Source organism: Panulirus ornatus, chromosome 56, assembly GCF_036320965.1.
Source record: "Panulirus ornatus isolate Po-2019 chromosome 56, ASM3632096v1, whole genome shotgun sequence".
Lineage (NCBI taxonomy): Eukaryota > Metazoa > Arthropoda > Malacostraca > Decapoda > Palinuridae > Panulirus > Panulirus ornatus.
This window is the reverse complement of record NC_092279.1, coordinates 33,961,003-33,985,038: the sequence shown is the minus strand read 5'-3', so window position 1 is coordinate 33,985,038 and position 24,036 is coordinate 33,961,003. Positions and strand designations below refer to the sequence as shown.

Sequence of the window (24,036 nt, the reverse complement as noted above, 5' to 3'; positions counted from 1 at the left end):
GCCTTTGTGTCTATTCCTAGCGCTACCTCGCGCACATGCGGGGGGAGAGGGTTGTTATTTCATGTGTGGCGGGGTGGCGATGGGAATGAATAAAGGCAGACAGTATGAATCATGTACATGTGTATATATGTATATGTCTGTGTGTGTACATATATGTATCGGTTGAGATGCATAGGTATGAATATGTGCGTGTGTGGACGTGTATGTATATACATGTGTATGTGGGTGGGTTGGGCCTTTCTTTCGTCTGTTTCCTTGCGCTACCTCGCTAACGCGGGAGACAGCGACAAAGTAGAATAGAATAGATATTTATATATATATATATATATATATATATATATATATATATATATATATATATATATATATATATATATATATATATATATATATATATATATATATATATATATATATATATATATATATACATAGAGAGAGAGAGAGAGCCTACCTATGTGAGCTTGATCATGCCGTGGATGTAAAAGCTTTTATTTTCATCTTTTATTACCATTTCATTGTTTATGTATGTATTTGCAGGACTTGATAAATGAAGGTGCTATGAGTACTGGTACTTTATTATCATATGTTTGAATCTATTACATATAAGATCATGAATTATTCTGAAGATAGTAAACTTATTTCTGACACCTAAACAAACAGACTCCTCTACAGGCTCCAAATATGTTAGACTGCTCGACCTGCGGTAACTAATGTCCAGGTTTTGCTCCCACAAATATACTTCATTTAAAAGTATATGCTAATCTATCGTGCTTCTAGCTTTATTATTGAGCAAGGTTTTCTTATTAACATTCCAAGGTCTGACAGGTGATAGCTAAAATCGATAAATGACAGTCTAGGTCTGATCAATGACAGACATGATTGACAAGCGTTAGCCCAGGTTTGACAAATGACAACTTAGGCCGACATATGACGGCAGCAATAGAAAAATGACAGCCACGTCTGAGAAATGACAGCCCAGTATGACAAATGAATCCCCAGGTCTGAGAAAACATAACCTAGCTGAAACATATGACAGTCCAGGTCTGACAATTGACTGCCCAGTTCTGACAAAAGACAGCCAAGATTGACAATTAACAGCCTTGGTCTGATAAATGACTGACAAGCTCTGACAAATGACAACCCAGATCTGACATATGATCACTGTCCATCCTATGCTTTTGTCACTTCCAATCTATTTTAATCATTATTTGTTTTGGTTGGAAAACTTAGATTTTTTTTCTTTTGCTTAACATTTTTTTTTCATTATTCAATTATCAAAACTTGAAATCATTATCTTTTATTTGTAGATAGATGGTCAAGAATTGGCAAAGCACATTTCAGTGAAATATACAAAGTGGTTAGAGATTTTATATAGCTATTACTTGAATCTGTGTCATCATTTTTGTCTCGTTTTCTACAGAAAGGATGAAATATATTTTCTGTCTCTTTTCCATATCATGAGAGAATCATTTTGCTTATGACGATAATGATGAACTTGTTGTGTCCCTCATGGTCAGTATCAGATGATTCTCATCAAGTATATCTCTGATGGTCTTCAGAATAGGTTTATTTGTAGCTTTGTCAAACTAATGTAAAACTTGAAACATCTTGTTAGAAAATAAGAAAATTCGTAATCCATCCAAACTCTTCTGAAAGTTCTGCTGGAGGAAGGTTGATGGGATACCACAGTCTTGTGTGTTCAGTGAGTCAGCATCAGGATCGGTGGGACATGTGGAACATCAGACCAGGTCAACGTAGGCTGGGTAGGTTATGCTGGGATTTCCGTCTGTAAGCAAATGCATCGATATAATGCCTTCACATAATTACTATCATTGATATATTTCAACTCAACCAAACTCATATAATATCTTCACATAATTACTATCACTGACATATTTCAACTCAACCAAACACAGACAAAACAAACACACATCCTGTGTGCCTGTGTGAGTTTCAGTGTGTACATGTATAGAGAGACCTTCAGAGAATGGGAGAGATTAAAACAAAATTCCTAAAGCTGTGTGAGTGAAATCATCTATTAACGACAATGTGGGAGAAGCCTAATGACTCACCGCTAACAAACTGAAAACATTTCCACAATATTAGAATGGAGAGAATTAAGGTCATTAAATACGAGGAGCATACCTCACTTTACATGCAAACGGTCAGTCTATTCTTATTGTATTTTCTCAACTACTCATCATCACAATCGCAAATGAATTAACTAAATTTATATATATAATTTATGATTATTTGCCATTTCCCGCATTAGCAAAGTAACGTCAAGAACAGAGGACTGAGCCTTATAGGAACATACATATATAGGTAGCATGTTCAAGGAAAGGAGCCTGGATGTTTTGCCTCTGAGTGAAACGAAGCTCAAGTGTAAAGGGGAAGAGTAGTTTGGGAATGTCTTGGGAGTAAAGTCAGGGGTTAGTGACAGAACAAGAGCAAGGGAAGGAGTAGCACTACTCCTGAAACAGGAGTGGTGGCAGTATGTGATAGAGTGTAAAAAAGTAAATTCTAGATTGATATGGATAAAACTAAAAGTGGATGGAGAGAGATGGGTTATTATTGGTGCATATGCACCTAAGCATGGGAAGAAAGATAATGCGAGGCAAGTGTTTTGGGAGCAGCTGAGTGAGTGTGTTAGTAGTTTCGATGCACGAGATCGGGTTATAGTGATGGGTGATTCAAATGCAAAGGTGAGTAATGTGGCATGTGTACGTTGGTATACATGGGGTGTTCAGTGTTGTAAATGGAAATGATGAAGAGCTTATAGATCTATATGCTGAAAAAAGACTGGTGATTGGGAATACGTGGTTTAAAAAGAGAAATATATATAAGTATACGTATGTAAATAGGAGAGATGGGCAGAGAGCGTTATTGGATTACGTGTTAATTGATAGGTGCGCAAAAGACACTCTTTTGGATGTTCATGTGACCAGGGGTGCAACTGGAGGGATGTCTGATCATTATCTTGTAGAGGCAAAGGTGAAGATTTGTAGAGGATGTAAGAAAGGAAGAGAGAATGTTGGGGTGAAAAGAGTGGTGAGAGTAAGTGAACTTGGGAAGGAGACTTGTGTGAGGAAGTACCAGGAGGGACTGAGTACAGAAAGGAAAAAGGTAAGAACAAAGGACGTAAGGGGAGTGGGGGAGGAATGGGATGTATTTAGGTAAAGAGTGATGGCTTGCGCAAAAGATGCTTCTGGCATGAGAAGCGTGGGAGGTGGGAAAATCAGAAAGTGAAGTGAGTGGTGAGATGAAGAGGCAAGATTATTAGTGAAAGAGAAGAGAGAGGCATTTAGACGATTTTTGCAAGGAAATAATGCAAGTGAGTGGAAGATGTATAAAAGAAAGAGGCAGGAGGTCAAGAGAAAGGTGCAAGAGATCAAGAGAAAGGTGTAAGAGGTGAAAAAGAGGCCAAATGAGAGTTAGGTTGAGAAAGTATAATCAAATTATAGGGAGAACAAAAAAAAGTTTTGGAAGAAGGTGAAAAAGTGCGAAAGACAATGGAATAATTGGGAACATCAGTGAAGGGGGCTAATGGGTAGGTGATATCAAGTAGTTGTGATATGAGAAGGAGATGAAGTGATTATTTTGAAAGTTTGTTGAATGCGTTTCATGATAGGGTGGCAGATATAAGGCGTGTTGGTCGAAGTGGTGTGCAAAGTGAGAGGGTTAGGGAGAATGATTTAGTAAACAGAAAAGAGGTAGTAAAAGCTTTGCGGAAGATAAAAGCCGGCAAGGCAGCGGGTTTGGATGGTATTGCAGTGGAATGAATTAAAAAGAGGGGTGACAGTATTGTTGACTGGTTGGTAAAGTTATCTAATGCATGGATGACACATGGTGAGGTGCCTGAGGATTGGCGGAGTCCTTGCATGGAGCCATTGTACAAAGTCAAAGGGGATAAAAGTGAGTGCGCAAATTACAGAGGTATAAGTTTGTTGAGTATTCCTAGGAATTTATATGGGAGGGTATTGATTGAAAGGGTGAAGGCAAGTACAGAGCATAAGATTGGGTAAGAGCAATGTGGTTTCAGAAGTAGTGGAGGATATGTGGATCAGGTGTTTGCTTTGAAGAATGTATGTGAGAAATACTTAGAAAAGCAAATGGATTTTTAAGTAGCATTTATGGATCTGGCGAAGGCATAAGATAGAGTTGATAGAGATGCTCTGTGGAAGGTACTAATAGTATATGGTGTAGGAACCAAGTTGGGAGAAGCAGTGAAAAGTTTTTTTATCCAGGATGTAATGCATGTGTACGTTTAAGAAGAGAGGAAAGTGATTGGTTCTCAGTGAATAATGGTTTCCGGCAGGGGTACGTGATGTCTCTATGGGTATTTGATTTGTTTATGAATGGGGTTGTTAGGGAGGTAAATGCAAGAGTTTTGGAAAGAGGGCCAAGTATGCAGTCTGTTGTGGATGAGATAGCTTGGGAAGTGAGTCAGTTGTTGTTCGCTGATGATACAGCGCTGGTGGCTGATTCGGGTGAGAAACTGCAGAAGCTGGTGACTGAGTTTGGTAAAGTTTGTGAGAGAAGAAAGTTGAGAGTAAGTGTGAATAAGAGCAAGGTTATTAGGTAGAGTAGGGTTGAGGGACAAGTCAATTGGGAGATAAGTTTGAATGGAGAAAACCTGGAGGAAGTGAAGAGTTTTAGATGTCTGTGAGTGGATTTGGCAGTGGATGGAACTATTGAAGCGAAAGTGAGTCATAGGATGGGGGATGGGACAAAATTTCTGGGAGCCTTGAAAAATGTGAGGAAATCGAGAAAGTTATCTTGGAAAGCAAAAATGGGTATGTTTGAAGGATAATGGTTTCAACAATGTTATATTGTTGCGAGGCGTGGGCTATAGATAGAGTTGTGCGGAGGAGGGTGGATGTGCTGGAAATGATTTGTTTGAGGACAGCATGTGGTGTGAGGTGGTTTGATCGAGTAAGTAATAAAAGGATAAGAGAGAAGTGTGGTAATAAAAAGAGGGTGGTTGAGAGAGCAGAAGTGGGTGTTTTGAAATGGTTTGGTCACATGGAGAGAATGAGTGAGGAAAGATTGACCAAGAGGATATATATGTTAGAGGTGGAGGGAACAAGGAGTAGTGGGAGACCAAATTGGAGGTGGAAAGATGGAATGAAAAAGATTTTGAGTGATCGGGGCCTGAACATGCAGGAAGGTGAAAGGCATGCAAGGGATAGAGTGAATTGGAAAGATGTGGTATAACGGGGTCGACGTGCTGTCAATGGATTAAACCAGGGCAAGTGAAACGTCTGGGGTAAAGCAGAGAAAATTTTGTGCGGCCTGGATGTGGAAAGAGCGCTCTGGTTTCCGTGCATTATATATGACAGGAAGAGACAGAGTGTGAAAGAATGGGGCCTTTCTTGTCTTTTCGTAGCGCTACCTCGCGCAGATGCGGGGGGATGGGGCTGTCATTTCATGTGTGGCGTCGTAGCGACGAGAATGAATAAGGGCACACAGTATGAATTATGTACATATGTATATATATATATATATATATATATATACTCAACAAACTTATACCTCTGTAATCTGAGCACTCACTCTTATCCCCTTTGCCTTTGTACAATGGCACTATGCACGCATTCCGCCAATCCTCAGGCACCTCACCATGAGTCATACATACATTAAATAACCTTACCAACCAGTCAACAATACAGTCACCCCCTTTTTTAATAAATTCCACTGCAATACCATCCAAACCTGCTGCCTTGCCGGCTTTCATCTTCCGCAAAGCTTTTACTACCTCTTCTCTGTTTACCAAATCATTTTCCCTAACCCTCTCACTTTGCACACCACCTCGACCAAAACACCCTATATCTGCCACTCTGTCATCAGACACATTCAACAAACCTTCAAAATACTCATTCCATCTCCTTCTCACATCACCACTACTTGTTATCACCTCCCCATTTACGCCCTTCACTGAAGTTCCCATTTGCTCCCTTGTCTTACGCACCCTATTTACCTCCTTCCAGAACATCTTTTTATTCTCCCTAAAATTTACTGATAGTCTCTCACCCCAACTCTCATTTGCCCTTTTTTTCACCTCTTGCACCTTTCTCTTGACCTCCTGTCTCTTTCTTTTATACTTCTCCCACTCAATTGCATTTTTTCCCTGCAAAAATCGTCCAAATGCCTCTCTCTTCTCTTTCACTAATACTCTTACTTCTTCATCCCACCACTCACTACCCTTTCTAAACAGCCCACCTCCCACTCTTCTCATGCCACAAGCATCTTTTGCGCAATCCATCACTGATTCCCTAAATACATCCCATGTACAGAGCATCAGATTGGGGAAGAGCAGTGCGGTTTCAGAAGTGGTAGAGGATGTGTGGATCAGGTGTTTGCTTTGAAGAATGTATGTGAGAAATACTTAGAAAAGCAAATGGATTTGTATGTAGCATTTATGGATCTGGAGAAGGCATATGATAGAGTTGATAGAGATGCTCTGTGGAAGGTATTAAGAATATATGGTGTGGGAGGCAAGTTGTTAGAAGCAGTGAAAAGTTTTTATCGAGGATGTAAGGCATGTGTACGTGTAGGAAGAGAGGAAAGTGATTGGTTCTCAGTGAATGTAGGTTTGCGGCAGGGGTGTGTGATGTCTCCATGGTTGTTTAATTTGTTTATGGATGGGGTTGTTAGGGAGGTAAATGCAAGAGTCCTGGAAAGGGGGGCAAGTATGAAGTCTGTTGGGAATGAGAGAGCTTGGGAAGTGAGTCAGTTGTTGTTCGCTGATGATACAGCGCTGGTGGCTGATTCATGTGAGAAACTGCAGAAGCTGGTGACGGAGTTTGGTAAAGTGTGTGGAAGAAGAAAGTTAAGAGTAAATGTGAATAAGAGCAAGGTTATTAGGTACAGTAGGGTTGAGGGTCAAGTCAATTGGGAGGTGAGTTTGAATGGAGAAAAACTGGAGGAAGTGAAGTGTTTTAGATATCTGGGAGTGGATCTGTCAGCGGATGGAACCATGGAAGCGGAAGTGGATCATAGGGTGGGGGAGGGGGCGAAAATTTTGGGAGCCTTGAAAAATGTGTGGAAGTCGAGAACATTATCTCGGAAAGCAAAAATGGGTATGTTTGAAGGAATAGTGGTTCCAACAATGTTGTATGGTTGCAAGGCGTGGGCTATGGATAGAGTTGTGCGCAGGAGGATGGATGTGCTGGAAATGAGATGTTTGAGGACAATGTGTGGTGTAAGGTGGTTTGATCGAGTAAGTAACGTAAGGGTAAGAGAGATGTGTGGAAATAAAAAGAGCGTGGTTGAGAGAGCAGAAGAGGGTGTTTTGAAATTGTTTGGACACATGGAGAGAATGAGTGAGGAAAGATTGACCAAGAGGATATATGTGTCGGAGGTGGAGGGAACGAGGAGAAGAGGGAGACCAAATTGGAGGTGGAAAGATGGAGTGAAAAAGATTTTGTGTGATCGGGGCCTGAACATGCAGGAGGGTGAAAGGAGGGCAAGGAATAGAGTGAATTGGAGCGATTTGGTATACAGGGGTTGACGTGCTGTCAGTGGAGTGAATCAAGGCATGTGAAGCGTCTGGGGTAAACCATAGAAAGCTGTGTAGGTATGTATATTTGCGTGTGTGGACGTGTGTATGTACATGTGTATGGGGGGGGGGGGTTGGGCCATTTCTTTCGTCTGTTTCCTTGCGCTACCTCGCAAACGCGGGAGACAGCGACAAAGTATAAAAAAAAATGTAGCTTAGACATTGAAGCTTATTGACACAGTGGTGAAATTGATGAGAACTGCTATTGACGTTTGTGTGAATAAATTGTACATTTCCTTTTCCATAGCCAGAGGTTGAACCATTATGTGACATTCATTTTTTTTCATTCATTTCAAGCTAAAAGTTTGTTTTCTAAATTGTTTCTTACATTTTTCATATGTATATATATGTATGTGTGTGTGTGTGTGTGTATGTGCATATGTGTGTGTGTGTGTGTGTGTGTGTATATGTATATATATATGTATATTATCCCTGGGGATAGGGGTGAAAGAATACTTCCCACGTATTCCTCGCGTGTCGTAGAAAGCGACTAGAGGGGACGGGAGCGGGGGGCCGGAAATCCTCCCCTCCTTGTATTAACTTTCTAAAATGGGAAACAGAAGATATATATATATATATATATATATATATATATATATATATATATATATATATATGAAAAGTTTTTATCGAGGATGTAAGGCATGTGTACGTGTAGGAAGAGAGGAAAGTGATTGGTTCTCAGTGAATGTAGGTTTGCGGCAGGGGTGTGTGATGTCTCCATGGTTGTTTAATTTGTTTATGGATGGGGTTGTTAGGGAGGTAAATGCAAGAGTCCTGGAAAGAGGGGCAAGTATGAAGTCTGTTGGGGATGAGAGAGCTTGGGAAGTGAGTCAGTTGTTGTTCGCTGATGATACAGCGCTGGTGGCTGATTCATGTGAGAAACTGCAGAAGCTGGTGACTGAGTTTGGTAAAGTGTGTGGAAGAAGAAAGTTAAGAGTAAATGTGAATAAGAGCAAGGTTATTAGGTACAGTAGGGGTGAGGGTCAAGTCAATTGGGAGGTGAGTTTGAATGGAGAAAAACTGGAGGAAGTGAAGTGTTTTAGATATCTGGGAGTGGATCTGGCAGCGGATGGAACCATGGAAGCGGAAGTGGGTCATAGGGTGGGGGAGGGGGCGAAAATTTTGGGAGCCTTGAAAAATGTGTGGAAGTCGAGAACATTATCTCGGAAAGCAAAAATGGGTATGTTTGAAGGAATAGTGGTTCCAACAATGTTGTATGGTTGCGAGGCGTGGGCTATGGATAGAGATGTGCGCAGGAGGATGGATGTGCTGGAAATGAGATGTTTGAGGACAATGTGTGGTGTGAGGTGGTTTGATCGAGTAAGTAACGTAAGGGTAAGAGAGATGTGTGGAAATAAAAAGAGCGTGGTTGAGAGAGCAGAAGAGGGTGTTTTGAAATGGTTTGGGCACATGGAGAGAATGAGTGAGGAAAGATTGACCAAGAGGATATATGTGTCGGAGGTGGAGGGAACGAGGAGAAGAGGGAGACCAAATTGGAGGTGGAAAGATGGAGTGAAAAAGATTTTGTGTGATCGGGGCCTGAACATGCAGGAGGGTGAAAGGAGGGCAAGGAATAGAGTGAATTGGAACGATGTGGTATACAGGGGTTGACGTGCTGTCAGTGGATTGAATCAAGGCATGTGAAGCGTCTGGGGTAAACCATGGAAAGCTGTGTAGGTATGTGTGTTTGCGTGTGTGGACGTATGTACATGTGTATGGGGGGGGGGGCCATTTCTTTCGTCTGTTTCCTTGCGCTACCTCGCAAACGCGGGAGACAGCGACAAAGTATAAAAAAAAAAGAAAAAAAAAAATATATATATTTATATATATATATATATATATATATATATATATATATATATATATATATATATATATATATATATATATATATATATATATATATATATATAAATATATTGGAAAGTATCATAATTTTGCGCGTGATCACGATATTCCTATGAGTCCACGGGGAAAATGAAACACGAAAAGTTCCCAAGTGTAATTTCGTGTAATAATCACATCATTAGGGGAGACACAAGAGAGAAATATAACAGTCTCTTCGATGTATATCAGCTGACTGTTATATTTCTCGCTTGTGTCTCCCCTGATGATGTGATTATTACACGAAAGTGCACTTGGTAACTTTTCGTGTTTCATTTTCCCCGTGGATTCATAGTAATATATATATATATATATATATATATATATATATATATATATATATATATATATATATATATATATATATATATATATTTTTCTTTTTTTTTTTACTTTGTTGCTGTTTCCCGCGTTTGCGAGGTAGCGCAACGAAGCAGACGAAAGAAATGGCCCAACCCACCCCCAGACACATGTATATACATACACGTCCACACAAGCAAATATACATACCTACACAGCTTTCCATGGCTTTACCCCAGGCGCTTCACATGCCCTGATTCAAATCACGGACAGCACATCAACCCCTGTATACCACATCGATCCAATTCACTCTATTCCTCGCCCTCCTTTCACCCTCCTGCATGTTCAGGCCCCGATCACACAAAATCTTTTCACTCCATCTTTCCACCTCCAATTTGGTCTCCCACTTCTCCTCGTTCCCTCCACCTCCGACACATATATCCTCTTGGTCAATCTTTCCTCACTCATTCTCTCCATGTGCCGAAACCATTTCAAAACACCCTCTTCTGCTCTCTCAACCACGCTCTTCTTATTTCCACACATCTCTCTTACCCTTACGTTACTTACTCGATCAAACCACCTCACACCACACATTGTCCTCAAACATCTCATTTCCAGCACATCCGCCCTCCTGCGCACAACTCTATCAATAGCCCACGCCTCGCAACCATACAAAATTGTTGGAACCACTATTCTTCAAACATACCCATTTTTGCTTTCCGAGATAATGTTCTCGACTTCTACACATTCTTCAAGGCTCCCAGGATTTTCGCCCCCTCCCCCACCCTATGATCCACTTCCGCTTACATGGTTCCATCCGCTGCCAGATCCACTCCCAGATATCTACAACACTTTACTTCCTCCAGTTTTTCTCCATTCAAACTTACCTCCCAATTGACTTGACTCTCAACCTTACTGTACCTGATAACCTTGCTCTTATTCACATTTACTCTTAACTTTCTTCTTTCATAGAGGAGGAGGATGAGCACTCCCCATGTGACTCCTTCTGTTTCCCCTTTCAGAAAGTTGAAATACAAGGAGGGAAGTGTTCATAGCCCCCTGCTCCCGTCCCCTTGCGTGGGAAGTATTCTTTTTTCTCTATCCCCAGGTATATATATATATATATATATATATATATATATATATATATATATATATATATATATATATATATATATATATGGATGGGGTTGTTAGGGAGGTGAATGCAAGAGTTTTGGAAAGAAGGGCAAGTATGCAGTCTGTTGTGGATGAGAGAGCTTGTTAAGTGAGTCAGTTGTTGGTCGCTGATGATACAGCGCTGGTGGCTGATTCATGTGAGAAACTGCTGAAGCTGGTGACTGAGTTTGGCAACGTGACTGACAGAAGAAAGCTGAGAGTAAATGTGAATAAGAGCAAACGTACAGTAGGGTTGAGGGAAAAGTCAATTGGGAGGTAAGTTTGAATGGAGGAAAACTGGAAGAAGTGAAGTGTGTTTTAGATATTTGGGAGTGGATTTGGCAGCAGATGCAACCATGGAAGCGCAAGTGAATCATAGGGTGGGGGGGGGGGTTTAAAGTTCTGGGGGCGTTGAAGAATATGTGGAAGTCGAGAATGTTATCTTGGAAAGCAAGAATGGACATGTTTGAAGGAATAGTGACTCCAATAATGATATGTAGTTGCGAGGCGTGGGCTATTGATAGAGTCGTGCGGAGGAGGTGGGGGAACGAGAAAGTGGGAGAAAAAATTTGGAGAAAAAGTGGATTTAAAAAAAAATTTTAAGTATCGGGGGCCTGAAAAAGCAGGAGGGTAAAAACCCTGCAAAATAGAGTAAATTTGGGAAACGATTGGATACCGGGGAAACGGCGTCAAGGGATTGAACCGGGGATTGAAACCCCTGGGGAAAACCCTTGAAAAAGTTTGTGGGCCTGGATGTGGAAAAGGGAGCGTGGTTTTTTTGAAATTAAATACTTTAAAACCAGCTAAGCCCTGGGGAAAAGGGGAATGGGGCCTTTTTTTGTCTTTTCCAACGCTCCCTCCCCAAAACTTTGGGGGGGAAAGGGGTTTTTTAATTTCATTGTGGGGGGGGCGGGGGAATGAAAAAAAGGGCAGACAGTATGAATCATGTAAAAGGGGAATATATGTATTTTGTCTGTGGTACATATAGAAATGGGTTGAGATGATAGGTTTTAATATGTGCGTGTGTGGACGTGTTTTTTAAAAACCCATTTTGTATGGGGGTGGGTGGGCCTTTTTTTCGCCCTTTTTTTCCCTTGCGCAACCATCGCTAACGGGGGAGACCCTGCGAAAAAAATAGAAATAATAAATTTTTTTGATATTTATTATAATAAAATATTTTATTAAAATAAAATTAAAAAAAACAAAAAAAAAAGAAAAAAAGAGAAGGGGGGCCTACCTATGGACTTAAACATCCCGGGGGTGAAAAAGCTTTTATTTTCATCTTTTATTACCATTTCATTGTTTTTATGTATTTGCGGGAAATTGAAAAATTTGAAGGTGCAATGATCCTGGTACTTTATTATCATATTTTTTGGGAATCTTTTAACATATAAGATCATAAATTATTTGAAGAAAAGTAAACTTATTCTGACACCTAAACAAACAGATTTCCTCAACGGGCCCTCCAAATATTTTTAGACTGCTCGACCTGGGGTTAACAAATGTCCAGGTTTTGCTCCCAAAAAATATACTTCTTTTTAAAAGAAATATCTAATCTTTTGTTTTCGGGCTTTTTATGAGCAAGTTTTTTTATTAACTTTCCCCCCAAGGTCGAAAGGTGAAACCCAAAAATCGAAAAAACAGCTGGGGGTCTGATCAATACGACATAATTACAAGCGTTACCCCCGGTTTGAAAAATTTAAAATTTTGGGCCCGACATATGACGGCAGCTTTGAAAAAGGGACACCCCACGTCCGAGAAATGAACAGCCCAGAAATGACAAATAAATTCCCCAGGCCCTGAGAAAACAAAAACCTAGCTGAAAAATGACAGTCCCGGGCCCACAAATTTACTGCCCCAGCCCCGACAAAAGACAGCCAAGATTGACAATTAACAGCCTTTGGGCTTATAAATGACTGACAAATTCCCGACAAAAGACAACCCAGACTGACATATGAAAAAAATGTCCCCTGCCCATGCTTTTGTCACTTTCCCAAACTAATTTTTAAATCAAATTTTTTGTTTTTGGGTTTTGGGAAAAATTAGATTTTTTTTCTTTTTTCTTAACATTTTTTTTTCATTAAATTTTAAATTTTCAAAAATTGAAATCATTATCTTTTATTTGAGATAAAAGGTTTCCAAGAATTGGAAAACAAATTTAAAGTGAAAAATACAAAGTGGTTAGAGTTTTTATATAGCTATTACTTGAATTTGTGTCATCATTTTTGTTTCGTTTTCAAACCAAAAAAGGGAAATGAAATATATTTTTTTTCTTTTCCTTAAAAAGGGGAAAAACATTTTGCTTATGACGATAATTTTGAACTTGTTTGCCCCCTTCATGGTAAATATCAGATATTCTCATCAAGTAATCCTAAAAATGGCCCTTCAGAAGGGGTTTTTTTTGGAGTTTTTGTCAAACAATTAAAACTTAAAACATCTTTTTAAAGAAATAAAAAAATTTTCTTTAAATCCATCCAAACCTTCAAAAGGGTTCTGCTGGAGGAAGGATGATGGAATACCAAAAGTCCTTGTGTTTCTTTAGCCCGCATAAAGGAACGGGGGGACAGGGTGGAACATCAACCGGGCCCAACAAAGGCGGGGTGGGTTTAGCGGGGTTTTCCGCCCGGGAAGAAAATGCTCATAAAATGCCTTCACAAAATTTACTATCATTGAATTTTTTCAACCAACCAAACCAAAAAATTTCCTTCACAAAATTCCCATCTTTGCCCAAAATTTTTTCAACTAAAACCAAACACCGAAAAAACAAACACCCATCCTTTTGCCTGTTTTAGTTTCATTGTGTAAAATGTAAGAGAACCTTCAGAGAAGGGAAGAGATTAAAAAAAAATTCCCTAAAGGGGTGGATAAAAATAACTTTTAAAAGAAAAAAGGGGAAAGAAGCCTAATGACTCCCCCGCAAACAAATAAAAAACATTTCCCCCAAAAATTAAAAATGGAGAAAATTAAAGGCATTAAAAAACGAGGAGCATACCCTCACTTTACAGAAAAACGGTCAGCCCTATTCTTATTTTTTTTCTCAACTACTCATCATCACAATCGCAAATGAATTAATTTAAATTTATATATAAAATTTTTGATTTTTTTCCTTTTCCCCCCGCTTTGCAAAGTAACTCAAAAAACAGAGGACTGAGCCTTATGGGAAAAATCCCTTTTATAAAAAGCATGTTAAAGGGAAAAGGGGAGCCTGGATGTTTTGCCTCTGAAAAAAACCCAACTCAAGGGGAAAAGGGGAAAGAGAATTTGGGGGAATGTTTTTGGGAGTAAAGTCGGGGTTAGTGACAGAACAAGAGAAAGGGGAAGGAGTAGCCCCACTCCTGAAACAGTTGGCAGTATGTATGAGTGTAAAAAAAAATAAATTTTAGATTGATATGGTTTAAAAATAAAAAATGGATGGAGAGGATGGGTTTTTATTTGGGTGCATATGCACCTAAGCCAGGGAAGAAAAAAAATGCGAGGGAAGTGTTTTTGGAGCAGCTGAGTGAGGGGGTTAGTAGTTTTTTGAAAGAACGAGATCGGGTTATAGTGATGGGGAATTTAAACAAAGGGAAATAATGTTGGGAGTTCCGGGTTGGGTTTCATGGGGTTTCCCTGTTGTAAATGGAAATGATGAAAGAGCTTATAGATCTATATTTTGAAAAAAGACTGGGGATTGGGAATTCGGGGTTTTAAAAAGAAAAATTAAAAAGGGATAAAGTAAAGTAAATAGGAGAATGGGCAAGAAACGTTATTGGGTTACGTGTTTTTTGAAGGGCGGGGAAAAAAAACCCTTTTGGGGTTTAAATTTTGAAGGGGGCAAAATGGAGGATTCTTTATCATTAATTTTTAGAGGGAAAGGTGAAGATTTTTGAGGTTTAAGAAAAGAAGAAAGAATTTTTTGGGGGGAAAGAGTGGGGAATTTAAATTAACTTGGGGAAAGGGGACTTGTGAGGAATTTCCAAAAGGGGACTGAGTACAGAAAGGAAAAAGGTAAGAAAAAAGGGGCTTAAGGGGGGTGGGGGAGGAATGGGGTGTATTTAAAAGGGAAAGGGGTAAGGGGTTTTCCCAAAAAAATTTCTTCTGGGGATGAAAGCGTGGGAGGGGGGAAAATTTTTAAAGTGAAATTTGGGGGTGGATGAAAGGCAAGATTTTAGTGAAAGAGAAATAGAGGCATTTTTGACGATTTTTTTCAAAAGGAAAATAATGCAAGGGGAGTGGAAGAAATTTTTAAAAGGGAAAAGGGAGGGGTCAAGAAAAAGGTTTTAAGAGATTTTAAGAAAAGGTGTAAGAGGGGAAAAAGATGCCAAATGGGGTTAGGTTTGGGAAAAATAAAATTAAATTTTAAAAGGGGGAAAAAAAAAAAAAGTTTTTAAAAAAAGGGGAAAAAAAAAATGCGAAAGACCCAAAGGAAAAATTGGGAAAAATCAGTAAAAGGGGCTAATGGGGATGGTTTTCAAGTATTGTTTATATGGAAGGAGATGAAGTGATTATTTGAAAAATTTGTTTAATGCGTTTCATGATAGGGGGGAGATATAAGGGTGGTTTGGGCGAAGTGGGGGTGGGAAAAATGAGAGGGTTTGGGAAATGATTTTGTAAAAAAAAAAAGGGAGAAAAGCTTTTTCGGAAAATAAAAGCCGGCAAGGCCCCGGGGTTTGGGGTGGGATTGCAGTGGGAAAGAATTTAAAAAAAGGGGGGGGGACAGTATTGTTGACTGGTTGGGAAAGTTATCAATGCATGGAAACACAGGGGAAAGGGGGCCTTTAAGGGTTGGCGGAGGGCCCTTTCAAGGGGGCCATTTTACAAAAATTCCCAAAGGGGGAAAAAAAAGGGGTGCCAAATTACAGAAATATAAGTTTTTTTGAGTAATTTTCCCAGGAAATTTTATATGGGAGTTTGATGAAAGGGTTTAAGGCAAGTACAGAAACATAAATTGGGTAAGAGCAATGTGGTTTCAGAAAGAAGTGGAGATATGTGGATCAGGTGTTTATGCTTTGAAGAATGTATGTGAGAAATACTTAGAAAAGCAAACAATGGATTTTTAAGTAGCATTTTAACTGGCGAAGGCATAAGATAATTGAATAGAGATCTCTGTGTAAGGTACTAATAGTATATGTGAAGGAACCAAGTTGGGAGAAGCAGAGAAAAGTTTTTTATCCAGGATTGTAAATGCATGTGACGTTTTAAGACTAGAGGAAAGTGATTGGTGTCTCAAGTGAAATGGTTTTCGGCATGGAGTACGTGATGGTCTCTATGGTATTTGATTTGTTTTATGAATGGGTTGTTTAGGGAAGGAAATGCAAGAGTTTTGGAAAGAGGGCCCAAGTATGCAGTCTGTTGATGGTATGATATAGCATGGAAGTGAGTCAGTTTTGTTCGCCTGATGATACCCCGCTGGTGGCGATTCGGGTTAGAAACTGCAGAAGCTGTTGACTGAGTTTGTAAAGTTTTGTGGACATAAAGTTGAGAGTAAGCGTTAATAAGAGCAAGGGTTAATTAGTAGAGTAGGGTTGAGGACAAGTCAATTGGATATAAGTTTGGAATGGAGAAAACCTGTGAGGAATGTGGTGAAGAGTTTTAGACGTCTGGAGAAGTGGATTTGGCAGTGGAGGAACTATTGAAGCGAAGTGGAGTCATAGGATGGGGAGTGACAAAAATTTTCTGGGAGCCTTGAAAAATGAGGAAATCGAGAAAGTTTCTTGGAAAGCAAAACTGGGTAAGTGTGAAGGATAATGGAATTCAAACAATGTTATATATGTAGCGAGGCGTGAGGGCTATAGGATATGAGTTGTGCGGAGGAAAGGGGGGGGGGTGGATGTATGCTTGAAATGAAATGTTTGGGCCAGCATGTGGTGTGAGGTGGTTTTGGATCGAGTAAGTAATAAAAGGATAAGATAGAAGTGTGGTAATAAAAAGAGGCGGTGGTTGAGAGAGCAGGAGTGGGTGTTTTGGAAATGTTTGGTCACATGGAAGAGAATGCGATTAGGTAAATATGGACCAAGAGGAATATAACTGTAGAGGTGGAGGGAACAAGGAGTAGTGGGAGACCAAATTGGAGGTGGAAAGATAGGAATAAAACAAAGATTTTGAGGATCGGGCCTGAACATATAGCCGGAAGGTGAAAGGCATGCAAGGATAGAGAGGAATTGGAAAGATGTGGTTATAACGGCGACGTGTGCTGTCAATGGATTAAACCAGGGCAAAGTGTAACCGTCTGGGGGTAAAGCAGTGAGGAAAATTTTTGTGCGGCCTGGATGGGTGTAAAGAGCCGCTCCTGGGTTCCGTGCATTAGTATGACATGATAGAGACAGAGTGTGAAAGAATGGGCCATTTTCTTGTCTTTTCGTAGCGCTACCCTCGCGCAGTATGCGGGGGGATGGGCTGACATTTTTCATTGTGAGCGTACCGTAGCGACGAGAATGATAAGGCACACAGTATGAATTATGTACATATGTATAAAAAGATCTATATAAATATATATATACACAACAAACTTATAACTCTGTAATCTGGAGCACTCACGTCTTTCCCCTTTTTGCCTTTGTACAATGGCACTAATGCACGCATTCCGCCAATCCTCAAGGCACCTCACCATTGAGTCATACATACATTAAATAACCTTACCAACCAGTCAACAATACAGTCACAACCCTTTTATAATAAATTCCACTTGCAATACCATGCAAACCTGCTGCCCCTTTGCCGGCTCTATCATCTTCCGCAAGCTTTTACTACCTCTTCTCTGTTTACCAAATACATTTTCCCTAAACCTCCACTTTGCACACCACCTCGACCCAACACCCCTATATCTGCCACTCTGTCATCAACACATGTAACAAACTTCAAAATACTCATGATCCATCTCCTTTCTCACATCACCACTACTTGTTATCACCTCCCCATGTTACGCCCATCACTGAAGTTTCCCATTTGCTCCCTTGTCTTACTCACCCATCATTACCTCCGTCGCAGAACATCTTTTTATTCTCCTAAAATTACTGAGAGTCTCTCACCCCAACTCCTCAATTGCCCTTTTTTTTTCACCTCGTTGCACCTTTCTCTTGACCTTCCTGTCCCTCTTTCTTTTATACTTTTCTCCCACTCAATTGCATTTTTTTCCCTGCAAAGATTCGTCCAAAGGCCTCTACATTCTCTTTCATAATACTCTTACTTCTTCATCCCACCACGTCACTACCCTTTCTAAACAGCCCACCTTCCCACACTTTCTCATGCCACAAGCAATCTTTTTGCGCAATCCATATCACTGATTCCCCTAAAATATACATCCCATGTCCAGAGCATTCAATTGGGGAAGAGCAGTGCGGTTTCAGAAGTGGTAGAGGATGTGTGGATCAGGTTTTGCTTTGAAGAATGGATGTGAGAAATACGTAGAAAAGCAAATGGAATTTGTATGTAGCATTTATATGGTCTGAAAGGCCATATGATAGATTGATAGAGATGCGCTGTGGAAGGTATTAAGAATATAATGTGTGGGAGGCAAGGTTGTTTAGGAATCAGTGAAAAGTTTTTATCGAGGAGTAAGGCATGTGTACTTAGGAAGAGAGGAAAGTGATTGGTTCACAGGTGAATGTAGGTTTGGCGGCAAGGGTGTGAGATGTCTCCATGGTTGTTTAATTTATGTTCTGGATGGGGTTGAAAGGGAGGTAAATGCAAGAGTCCTGGAAAGGGGGGCAAGTAATGAAAAGTCTGTTTGAGTAATGAGAGAGCTTGGAAAGTGAAATCAGTTGTTGTTCGCTGATGATAACAGCGCTGGTGGCTGATTCATGAGAGGAAAGCTGGCAGAAGCAGTGACGGAAGTGGTAAAGTGTGTGGAAAAGAAAGTTAAGAGTAAATGTAATTAAAGAGCAAAGGTTATAAGGTTACAGTAGGGTTGAGGGTCAAGTCAAATGGGATGTGAGTTAGAATGGAAAAAACTGTAGGAAGTGAAGTGTTTTGTAGATACTGGTAGTGGATCTGTCAGCGGATGGAACCATGAAGCGAAGTGGATCATAGGGTGGGGAGTGGCGAAAAGTTTTGGGAGCCTTGAAAAATGTGTGGAAGTCGAGAAATTATCTCGGAAAGCAAAAATGGGTATGTTTGAAGGATAATGGTGTTCAACAATTTTATATTGTTGCGAGGCGGTGGGCTATAGAATGAGGTGCGAGAGGGAGGATGTGCTGGAAATGATATGTTAGGACAGCATGTTGGTGTGAGGTGGTTTGATCGAGTAATAATAATGATAGAAGAGAAGTGTGTTAATAAAAAAGGGTGGTTGAGAGAGCAGAAGTGGGTGTTTTGAATGGTTTGGTCACATAGGAGAGAATTAGTGAGAAAGATTGAACCAAGAGAAATATAGTGTTTAGAGGTGGAAGGGAACAAGGAGTAGTGGGAGACCAAATTGGAGGTGGAAAGATGGAATGAAAAAGATTTTGATGATCGGGGCTGAACATGAAGGAAGGGGGGTTGAAAGGTCAAGTGCAAGGGCATAGAGTTGAATTGAAAGATTGGTATAACGGGGTCGACGTGCTGTCAATGGATTAAACCAGGCAAGTGAAACGTCAGGGGTAAAAGCCGAGAAAATTTTGTGCGGCCTGTGATGTGGAAAGACGCTCTGGTTTCCGTGCATTATTTATTGACAGGAAGAGACAGAGTGTGAAAGAATTGGGGCCCTTTCTTGTCTTTTCGTATCGCAACCCCCAGACTCGCGCAGAATGCGGGGGGATGGGGCCTGTCATTCATGTGTGGCGTCGTAGCGAACGAAATGAATAAGGGCCACACAGTAATGAATTATGTACATATGTATATAATAGTATATTAGATATTATAGTATACTCAACAAACTTATACCTCTGTAATCTGAGCAATCATACCTTATCCCCTTATGCCTTTGTACAATGGCACTAATGCAACGCATTTCCGCCAATCCTCAGGCACCTCACCATGATTCAAACATACATTAAATAAAACCTTACCAAACCAACCAGTCAACAATCACAGTCACACCCCCTTTTTTAATAAATTCACTGCAATACCATCCAAACCTGCTGCTTGCCGGCTTTCATCTTCTCCGCAAAGCATTTACTACCTCTTCTCTGTTTTACCAAATCATTTTCCCTAACCCTCTCACTTTGCAGCAAACACCACCTCGACCAACACACCCTATAGCTGCCACTCTGTCATCAGACACATTCAACAAAACCTTCAAAAATACACTTCAACTCCTTCTCCACATGGACCACTCTACTTTTTAACAACCTCCCCAATTTACGCCCTTCACAGAATTCCCATTTGCCTCCCCTTGTCTTACCACCCTAATTTACCTCCTTCCAGAACGTCTTTATTATCCCTAAAATTTACTGATAAGTCTCTCAACCCAACTCTCATTTGCCCTTTTTTTCAACCTCTTGCAACTTTCACTTGCCTCCCTGTCCTCATTCTTTAATACTTCTCCCCACTCAATTGCCATTTTTTCCCTGCAAAAATCGTCCAAATGCTCTCACTTACTTCTCTTTTCCTAATACTCTTACTTCTTCATCCCACCACTCCCTAACCCTTTCTAAACAGCCCACCTCCCCACTCTTCTCATGCACAAGCATCATTTGCCCGCAAGTCCTCACTGATTCCCTAAATACATCCCATGTACAGAGCATCCAGATTGGGGAAGAGCAGTGGCGGTTTTCAGAAGTGGTAGAGGATGTGTGGATAGGAGTTTTGCTTTGAAGAATGTATGTGATGAAATACTTAGAAAAGCAAATGGATATTGAATGTAGCAATTATGGATCTGGAGAAGGCATATAGAAACAGATTTGATTAGAGATGCTGCCTGTGGAAGGTAATTAAAATATATGGGTGGGAGGCAAAGTTTGTTAGAAGCAGATGAAAATTTTTTATCAGAGGATGTAAGGCATGTGTACGTGTAGGAAGAGAGGAAAGTGATTGGTTTCTCAGTGAATGTAGTATGCGGCAGGTGTGGTGATGTCTCCATGGTTGTTTAATTTGTTTATGGATGGGGTTGTAAGGAGTACATGCCAGAGTCCTGGAAAGGGGGGCAAAGAATGAAGTCAGTTGTAAAGAGAATACTTGGGAAGTGAGTCAGTTGTTGTTCCGCTGATGTACAGCGCCTGGGGCTGATTCAATGTGAAAACTGCAGAAGCTGGTGACGGAGTTTGGTAAAGTGTGTGGAAGAAGAAAGTTAAGAGTAAATGTGAATAAGAGCAAGGTTATTAGGTACAGTAGGGTTGAGGGTCAAGTCAATTGGGAGGTGAGTTTGAATGGAGAAAAACTGGAGGAAGTGAAGTGTTTTAGATATCTGGGAGTGGATCTGTCAGCGGATGGAACCATGGAAGCGGAAGTGGATCATAGGGTGGGGGAGGGGGCGAAAATTTTGGGAGCCTTGAAAAATGTGTGGAAGTCGAGAACATTATCTCGGAAAGCAAAAATGGGTATGTTTGAAGGAATAGTGGTTCCAACAATGTTGTATGGTTGCAAGGCGTGGGCTATGGATAGAGTTGTGCGCAGGAGGATGGATGTGCTGGAAATGAGATGTTTGAGGACAATGTGTGGTGTAAGGTGGTTTGATCGAGTAAGTAACGTAAGGGTAAGAGAGATGTGTGGAAATAAAAAGAGCGTGGTTGAGAGAGCAGAAGAGGGTGTTTTGAAATTGTTTGGGCACATGGAGAGAATGAGTGAGGAAAGATTGACCAAGAGGATATATGTGTCGGAGGTGGAGGGAACGAGGAGAAGAGGGAGACCAAATTGGAGGTGGAAAGATGGAGTGAAAAAGATTTTGTGTGATCGGGGCCTGAACATGCAGGAGGGTGAAAGGAGGGCAAGGAATAGAGTGAATTGGAGCGATTTGGTATACAGGGGTTGACGTGCTGTCAGTGGAGTGAATCAAGGCATGTGAAGCGTCTGGGGTAAACCATAGAAAGCTGTGTAGGTATGTATATTTGCGTGTGTGGACGTGTGTATGTACATGTGTATGGGGGGGGGGGTTGGGCCATTTCTTTCGTCTGTTTCCTTGCGCTACCTCGCAAACGCGGGAGACAGCGACAAAGTATAAAAAAAAATGTAGCTTAGACATTGAAGCTTATTGACACAGTGGTGAAATTGATGAGAACTGCTATTGACGTTTGTGTGAATAAATTGTACATTTCCTTTTCCATAGCCAGAGGTTGAACCATTATGTGACATTCATTTTTTTTCATTCATTTCAAGCTAAAAGTTTGTTTTCTAAATTGTTTCTTACATTTTTCATATGTATATATATGTATGTGTGTGTGTGTGTGTGTGTATGTGCATATGTGTGTGTGTGTGTGTGTGTGTGTATATGTATATATATATGTATATTATCCCTGGGGATAGGGGTGAAAGAATACTTCCCACGTATTCCTCGCGTGTCGTAGAAAGCGACTAGAGGGGACGGGAGCGGGGGGCCGGAAATCCTCCCTCCTTGTATTAACTTTCTAAAATGGGAAACAGAAGATATATATATATATATATATATATATATATATATATATATATATATATATATATATGAAAAGTTTTTATCGAGGATGTAAGGCATGTGTACGTGTAGGAAGAGAGGAAAGTGATTGGTTCTCAGTGAATGTAGGTTTGCGGCAGGGTGTGTGATGTCTCCATGGTTGTTTAATTTGTTTATGGATGGGGTTGTTAGGGAGGTAAATGCAAGAGTCCTGGAAAGAGGGGCAAGTATGAAGTCTGTTGGGGATGAGAGAGCTTGGGAAGTGAGTCAGTTGTTGTTCGCTGATGATACAGCGCTGGTGGCTGATTCATGTGAGAAACTGCAGAAGCTGGTGACTGAGTTTGGTAAAGTGTGTGGAAGAAGAAAGTTAAGAGTAAATGTGAATAAGAGCAAGGTTATTAGGTACAGTAGGGGTGAGGGTCAAGTCAATTGGGAGGTGAGTTTGAATGGAGAAAAACTGGAGGAAGTGAAGTGTTTTAGATATCTGGGAGTGGATCTGGCAGCGGATGGAACCATGGAAGCGGAAGTGGGTCATAGGGTGGGGGAGGGGGCGAAAATTTTGGGAGCCTTGAAAAATGTGTGGAAGTCGAGAACATTATCTCGGAAAGCAAAAATGGGTATGTTTGAAGGAATAGTGGTTCCAACAATGTTGTATGGTTGCGAGGCGTGGGCTATGGATAGAGATGTGCGCAGGAGGATGGATGTGCTGGAAATGAGATGTTTGAGGACAATGTGTGGTGTGAGGTGGTTTGATCGAGTAAGTAACGTAAGGGTAAGAGAGATGTGTGGAAATAAAAAGAGCGTGGTTGAGAGAGCAGAAGAGGGTGTTTTGAAATGGTTTGGGCACATGGAGAGAATGAGTGAGGAAAGATTGACCAAGAGGATATATGTGTCGGAGGTGGAGGGAACGAGGAGAAGAGGGAGACCAAATTGGAGGTGGAAAGATGGAGTGAAAAAGATTTTGTGTGATCGGGGCCTGAACATGCAGGAGGGTGAAAGGAGGGCAAGGAATAGAGTGAATTGGAGCGATGTGGTATACAGGGGTTGACGTGCTGTCAGTGGATTGAATCAAGGCATGTGAAGCGTCTGGGGTAAACCATGGAAAGCTGTGTAGGTATGTGTGTTTGCGTGTGTGGACGTATGTACATGTGTATGGGGGGGGGGGGCCATTTCTTTCGTCTGTTTCCTTGCGCTACCTCGCAAACGCGGGAGACAGCGACAAAGTATAAAAAAAAAGAAAAAAAAAATATATATATATGTATATATATATATATATATATATATATATATATATATATATATATATATATATATATATATATATATATATATATATATATATATATATATATATATATATATATAAATATATTGGAAAGTATCATAATTTTGCGCGTGATCACGATATTCCTATGAGTCCACGGGGAAAATGAAACACGAAAAGTTCCCAAGTGTAATTTCGTGTAATAATCACATTAGGGGAGACACAAGAGAGAAATATAACAGTCTCTTCGATGTATATCAGCTGACTGTTATATTTCTCGCTTGTGTCTCCCCTGATGATGTGATTATTACACGAAAGTGCACTTGGTAACTTTTCGTGTTTCATTTTCCCCGTGGATTCATAGTAATATATATATATATA

At 40.4% G+C, this 24,036-nt stretch overlaps 1 protein-coding gene across 1 annotated transcript in view; it reads right to left on the bottom strand.

Moving 5' to 3' along the window:
* Positions 1-580: 580 nt before the first annotated feature.
* The window catches only part of LOC139765788 (uncharacterized), a 121,683-nt gene continuing 98,227 nt past the window's right edge, over positions 581-24,036 (bottom strand). Inside the window, exon 4 of the mRNA XM_071693583.1 lies at positions 581-1,789. Coding sequence (XP_071549684.1) covers positions 1,772-1,789 — 18 coding nt within the window. The 3' untranslated portion in view covers positions 581-1,771. The remainder of the gene's footprint in view (positions 1,790-24,036) is intronic.